Source organism: Oreochromis aureus, linkage group 3 (assembly GCF_013358895.1).
Source record: "Oreochromis aureus strain Israel breed Guangdong linkage group 3, ZZ_aureus, whole genome shotgun sequence".
Taxonomy (NCBI): Eukaryota; Metazoa; Chordata; class Actinopteri; order Cichliformes; family Cichlidae; genus Oreochromis; species Oreochromis aureus.
The window spans coordinates 74,593,632-74,600,066 of record NC_052944.1 but is presented as its reverse complement, the minus strand read 5'-3'; the positions used below and the strand labels follow the sequence as shown (position 1 = coordinate 74,600,066).

At 40.4% G+C, this 6,435-nt stretch overlaps 1 protein-coding gene across 3 annotated transcripts; it reads left to right on the top strand.

The window, feature by feature from the left end:
* Positions 1-488: 488 nt before the first annotated feature.
* Positions 489-6,137, top strand: LOC116328977 (coxsackievirus and adenovirus receptor-like). Of its 3 annotated transcripts, XM_039608142.1 has the most exons (6): positions 489-729; positions 893-1,280; positions 1,484-1,543; positions 1,707-2,292; positions 3,166-3,501; positions 5,176-6,137. In XM_039608142.1, the coding sequence occupies exons 4-6, from the start codon at positions 2,232-2,234 to the stop codon at positions 5,319-5,321; spliced, it is 543 nt and encodes a 180-aa protein (XP_039464076.1). In that variant the 5' UTR covers positions 489-729; positions 893-1,280; positions 1,484-1,543; positions 1,707-2,231; the 3' UTR covers positions 5,322-6,137. The 3 variants fall into 3 exon arrangements, 2 of the variants coding, with proteins under 2 accessions (XP_039464076.1, XP_039464077.1); XM_039608143.1 differs by lacking the exon at positions 893-1,280; XR_005611271.1 differs by lacking the exon at positions 1,707-2,292 and having other exon boundaries at positions 491-729.
* The last annotated feature ends 298 nt before the right edge of the window (positions 6,138-6,435 follow it).

The following is a 6,435-nucleotide window of genomic DNA, read 5'->3' as shown; positions in this document are numbered from 1 at the left end:
GCTGTTTAGGTGATTACAATCATGTGATTTCCAGGAAGTGCTGCAACAGCTGCATGCTCTCTCTCTCTCCCTGCAGACTATTTGCTGTTGACTGTCTCTACATGTTTTCAGTGTGTGTGTTTCTGCTGCTTCATAGTTTCTCACTGTAAACAGATGTACTGAGAGACTCCTGCACTGATGTTTCACAGTAAAGTCCAAACAGCCTCACTGGTTCTCCATAAAGAACAAAGATTTGCTCTCTGTGGCTCCAACACAACTTAAAGACAATCAAAGGTGGACAAAGTTCTCAGGAACAGCTGTGCAGGAGGTCATGACCTTTGACTTTATTCATTAGAACAAGTTTATCTCAATTAACTGACAGACAGAGTGGACGGTTTTCTCTACAGGTTCATTTCCTGTTACTTTAATTCGTCTGTCACTTTGCAATTGTGGTCGACTGTCGGTTGGATGGTTTTGCAAAGAGATGTCTGTAAAACAGGAAGTCAAAGCAAAACGATAGACAGGTTAGTTAAGCTGGTTGTACACAGTCGAGTTCACACACAGAGTATTTTAATTTACTATTTCTTCTAATTGCTTGTGTTGAATAAACCTTCAGTAGGTTCATTTTGACCTACAGAGAAAGCAGATGGATTACACCAACCTCACACTTTTTATCTTTATATGGATTTTTGTTCCATCCTGATGATCAGAAGAGTGTTTGAGGATTTAACAGATTTCTTGAGAACAACAGTAAGTGTTTGTGTCTTTTTCTAAAAATCATTTTCAGTCTTTTAGGTAAAAAGTTTCAGTTGTCATGGTTAAAGTTTGGTTAACATCCACCCACAAAAATGTTTGAACACAAAAACGTTTCAGAACTGAGTGAGACTTCATTAAAATGTCATTTCCTTTCTAGTGGACGTTAAACCTGTAAATCCTGAACCATGAAATCATTGCTCGATAATTCAAATTTTATTGGTCCAACGCATCAAACGTGACTCCAACGTCACTTCCGTACGAGACGTTGCATCCTGTAAGTGTGGAGTTTGACCGAGCGGCTGAACGACAGATCGGTTCTAACAGTCAGTGACTTTCAGCTTTATTTAAACCTTAAATTTAATCTTGTGTCGTCAGATTTAAACTCAGGTTCAGTTATTGAGTGAAAACACCAACAGACTCAGACATTTAGGACAAACTAAGAGTCAGATGAGCAGAAACAGAGAACACGGACATGTCTGCTGTAACTGCGTCACTCTGCTCCACTTTGCTGATGTTCGATGGAGTCTTCATGTTTGTCTCTGCAGGTGAGATTTAACTGTTAGAAAACAAACTGAGTGTCACTCTGGTTAAATTATTAATAATATTTCTCAAAGAATTATTTTCATATTGATTCAGTTTCTCTGTGTGTGTGAAGGAGACACGAGGCTGGTGGGTCTGTGTGGACGTCCGTGTCTGTGACGCAGCTGTGACAGAGACACAGAAATCTAATGTGTTTTATTTTCTTTAGATTTTCCACCCTGATGACCACAGAGGCCTTTGAGGCTTCCAGACGTCCTTCACAACAACAGTAAGTTTTTCTTTCTGTTTCTAAAACTCACTTTTAGTCTTTTAAGCTAAAAAAATCTGTTTGAAGGTTTCAGTTTACAATTCACCTTAATGGAAAAGGAGGAAATTTAGCAGAAAACCTCAAATTCTAAAACTGGTGATTCTTTGTTCTTTAAATTGGACAGCACTGGATGAACTGGTGATTTACACAGGCTACTGGTTTTGTAAACTGGTGCAGGCTGCTGCTGGTTCTCAGGTTAGTCAGAGTTATGTCGCGGTGTTGTTTGATAAGCTGCTCGGCAGACACAGACCTCCGACCTCGGAGCTGAAGCTGAATCAGGAAGAGGCGGAGCAGGATGTGAGCTTGAAACTTGCTGTGGGAAACAAACTCGGTGCAGAGACAAAACAAACTTCTGCTTCAAAGACACAAACTGTTCATACATGACGACTGACACATGAAACAGGTTCAGATCTTTCCTGCCAGGATGCTTCAAGAACTGAAGAAATAAAACTTTCTTTCCACTTCACCTCTTCTGTTGTGACGCACTTGTTTCTGCTCGACCCCGCAGTGCAGCGCACCAAACGTCACAATGACACAACTTCCTGAAAACAAACCTTACTGATCCAATTGCTTTTTTAAGCCTAAATTTTAATCTCATGACAGACTGAGACATTTAGAAAAAGCTAAGAGTCAGATCAAGAACCCGGAAATGTCTGCTCTAATTACGTCACTCTGCTCCACTTTGATGTTTGCCGTGTTCGTCTCTGCAGGTGAGATTTAACTTTGACATGAAACAGGAAGTACTGGCTGCATATTAAAAATATTTCCCTGAGACTAATTTTCATCCTGACTGTTTCTTCGTGTGTGAGAAGGAAACAGGAGGCTGTGTGTGTCAGTGTGATGTGTTGTAGTGTCAGGAGTCAGTATACAGCTACAAAGCTTTTTGTTCAGTGTATACAAACAGCTGTAGCTCCATAAAGGCAGCATGCAGAGACTCACAGTGTCTTATAATGAGAGGCTGCTTTCTCTCACACATTATGTTTGTTTATGAATAATAAGGGTTACATTTGGAGTTTTAGGTGGAGGAAGCTGAAGTTCAGGTGTAGCTGTGCAGTGTGGGAAAAGAGTGTCCTCTAAAAGAGTCCCATAATAACCAGTGTTGTGAGCTCCAGTATATTTGTTTTCTTTGTGTTCAGGCTGTGATCAGCTGACCTGCTGCTGCTTGTGATGCTTTTCTGCTCTTTGTGGATTAAAGCAGCTACAATCTACAACATATAAGCAGGAGTTACACAAACAATCATGGCTGAACTGTAGCAAACATGAAGCTGCTACATAGGTGACAAATGATCCTAAAGAACATCATCTGCTTGAACTGATGACTCTAATTATGTATGATTATATATAATATATGACTATAATTCCTTCTAGAAACAAGTCCTGCATTTGGGCACTTATTATGAAGCATGATCTAAACAGAGAAATCCATCCAGCATTGTCAAATCTAAATGAGGATGTTGTCGCAGCTCATCAAATGTTTAAATTAAAAGTGATGTGTTGGTGTGTTTTTGTTTGTTTGGCTGCTGCAGAAGTGAACAGTTGTACTTTGACCTTTAACCTTTCTTATGTGTTGTTTCCTCTTTCAGACCAGAAAAACATCACAGCTGAGTCTGGACAGGACGTGACTCTGACAAGTCGAGCTCCAAACAACAACAAGATCATCGTTGTAGAGTGGAGCAGAGCTGACCTGGAGTCACATCATGTGCTTTTGTACAGGGATGGGCAGTTTGATCCAGATGGCCAGCATCCATCTTTTAAGAACCGGGTGGATCTGCAGGACAGACAGATGAAGGATGGAGACGTGTCTTTGATTCTGAAGAATGTGATGATTAATGACACTGGAACATACGAGTGTCGTGTTCAGAGACAGAGAGAAATTTTAAGTCTCATCACCAGTGTCTACCTGCATGTTGATCCTCCAGGTGAGTGAGTAGAGTTGAGTGTGTCTGTGATCAGAGGTGAAGCTGCTTCCTGGTTGTTGATGTTTACTGATTATAAGTTGGAAGTGATTGAGTGCTGAGCTGTCGCTAGAATCGGGGCAGTGGGGGAACAATGGTAACTAGTAGATAGAAGGGCCTGCACTGAATGGACATGGCCTCTAAGTGTGGTGAGCAGTGACTGTCTATGTTATGTACTACTATGACACTGATCCTGAAGCACATGAGCAGAGAGCCCACCACAGCTTTCCTTACCAGAGTCAAGTCTTGGCAGTGCAGGGTTTGACCAGGTAGCTCCCCTGAGGCACCGAGGATGTTTGGATGGAGTCAGGATTTAGTTACAATCAGCAGACAACAGTCCCAGACAAAGCAGTTATATTAAATCTTAGACTGCAGACTACTTCTGTCTTGTTTGCAAGGCATCTGGCGTTGGTGAAGCAGCGATTTATGTTGTGTTTTTCGCAGCTGGATATGATACCCAGCTCTGCATCCTCTTTTTGTTTTCTCTCCCTGTGCAGTCTGTTTCCAACAATAACCCACGCAGCACATCTCGGGTAGGATACTGTCAGTCCAACCTGAAGTAAAGTCCAGGTTCCAGCTGTGGGCAATTTCTTAGTTCCTAACGACTGAAAGTGATCAGTGCTTTGCAGGAAAATGCAACAAAAAGGAATCAAATACAAAAAAAAAAAAATACAACAAAGGTGCACAGTTTTTGGGAGTTGTTTGCATCCAGAGCAAGTAGGTCCACGGAGGATGCCTTCATCCACACCTTTCACAGAGCACTGAGCCAAATAGAGATCAGGAAGAGCTATGTTAGGATGCTCTTCGTGGACTACAGCTCAGCCTTCAACATCATAATCTCAGACATCCTCAACACCAAACTGGACCACCTTCAGATCCCCTCTGCCACCTGCTCCTAGATCAAAGACTTACTAACCAACTAGCCTCAGTCAGTGTGACCTATCCAACTATAGGGGGATCACACTACTTAGCCTGCCCAGGAAAGTCTATTACAGGATGCTGGAAAGGATCCATCTATTAGTCGAACCTTGAATGCAGACTGTTGCAGGAACTTGACAAAATGATTGATGTTGTAGCTCCAACCCTGGAGATCATCACTAGATCCTCCTGTCTCAAGAAAACCAGGACTACCACAGGTGACCCCTTGTCCCCCTCCCACCACCTGTTTGACCCGCTGCCCTCTGGTTAACCCCTCAGGTCAATCAAGTCCCAAACCTCCAGACTCACTAACAGCTTATTCCACTGGGCCTATCACACTGTCCCCCCACGCCCCAGTCCTGCTGACCCACCTCACAAATGTGAGCAGTCTGAGGACCCCATAACTCAGCCACTCACACATGAACTCAACTCAGACCAAGTCTTTTCTTTGCACTACTTTCAAGCACTTTGCAACTATTTTGTTCTCTAATATGTGCCTTTCTCTTATTGTTATAGATATTTTTCCTGTTTACTATTTTTTCCTGTCTACTATTTATATTTTATTCCAGCACATTTGATGTGAAGCATGCACAATTTGGTTTTACATGTACACCAACAATAAAGAGCTATTCTGTTCTGTTCTATTTCTGTTTTTATGCCTGTTTTTTTTCTGAACACCTGTTTAAATCAACTGTTTAATTAACTGCTTCTTTTCTGCAGGTCAATCAGGAGGGAACAAAGATGGAGGGAGAGAGGATGGCTCTCTTGGACTGAAAATTGGTCTGTCAGTTTGTGCTGTGCTTCTTGTTCCTGCTGTTGTTGGATTTTTGATCTACAGAAAACATAAACAACAACAGATGATCTGATCATCCAGCAGACAGACATCAAACACGTCCAGAGTTGGTCTGATGTTAAATTTCTCTGTGTTCTCTGTGTTTCTCACGTGTTCAGACTGTGTCAGTGTGTTTCTGTGCTGTCTGTCAGTGTTTGTTCATCCTCAGTGTTGTCAGAGAAACAAACTTTTCCTGTTTTAGCATCTTAATCAACCAAAAAGTGATTTAGTTTTTTTTATTTCTTTTTGTTGTAAAAAAAAAAAAAGTACATTTGAAGTTTCATGGATAACAACAAAAACTATATTTAGGCATTAAAAGTATTTCTTAATCCACACATTAATAAATGTTATGCTCGATCAAAATGTATCCTGAGGTTTTAGTGGTTTGACCAAACAGTATCAAGTACGTGAGTTATGAGGATTCCTCTGTTACAACAAACAAAGCTGTTGATTTGTTTTGAAATGATTTGCACTTTATTGCTTTTGAAAGAATGATGTATGCAACTTCATTTTTGTTTGTGAAATGTTTTGCTTATATGATTTGTCTTGTGTATGTGTAGATTATTGAGTGAATGGATTAATTGCTAAGTTCTAGAAAAAGTGTTACAGTTATGCAAGACACTCTGAAATTAGAGCTACGCAGCACTCTCTACAGCAAGTTGAATGCACCTCTCTCTCTTTCCCTCGAATCTGTCTTTCTCTCAGGTCTTGTTGTGGTTTCTGTGCTATCTGTCATCCAAAGCACAGTTAGACACTGTGTAACTGTTTTCTATGAGAGTGTCACACATCTGTTCCCAGGATAACTTTGTAAGAAGTGCATAAATAAAACTCAGCTGTCTTTCACTTTGAATGCTTTCGCTTTCTTGCAAGTAAACAAATGCGATGAAGCTCATTACTCTGAGTGTCTCCCTTTATAAGAGAAGTTTTATAAATTTCTATAATTTTTTATAAGTTTTTATATAAATTTAAAATTTGTATAAATCTTTAGAATTTTTAACTTTATAAGAGAATTTTTCTAACAGTAACTTAATAACTTTGGTCTCTCTCTTAATCCATTTTATTTTATACTTTCACAGAACTGGCTCTTGAGCCTGTGTGCTGCTTGCTGTCTTTAACATGACATGTTCAGACTGTGTTAGTGTGACTCT

Excerpts from the sequence above, each read along its gene's own strand:
- LOC116328977 (XM_039608143.1), top strand. The coding sequence starts at position 2,232 with ATGTCTGCTCTAATTACGTCACTCTGCTCCACTTTGATGTTTGCCGTG. Across the intron at positions 2,293-3,165 it reads TGCCGTGTTCGTCTCTGCAG|ACCAGAAAAACATCACAGCT; the intron begins GTGAGATTTAAC and ends TTCCTCTTTCAG. Across the intron at positions 3,502-5,175 it reads CCTGCATGTTGATCCTCCAG|GTCAATCAGGAGGGAACAAA; the intron begins GTGAGTGAGTAG and ends TCTTTTCTGCAG.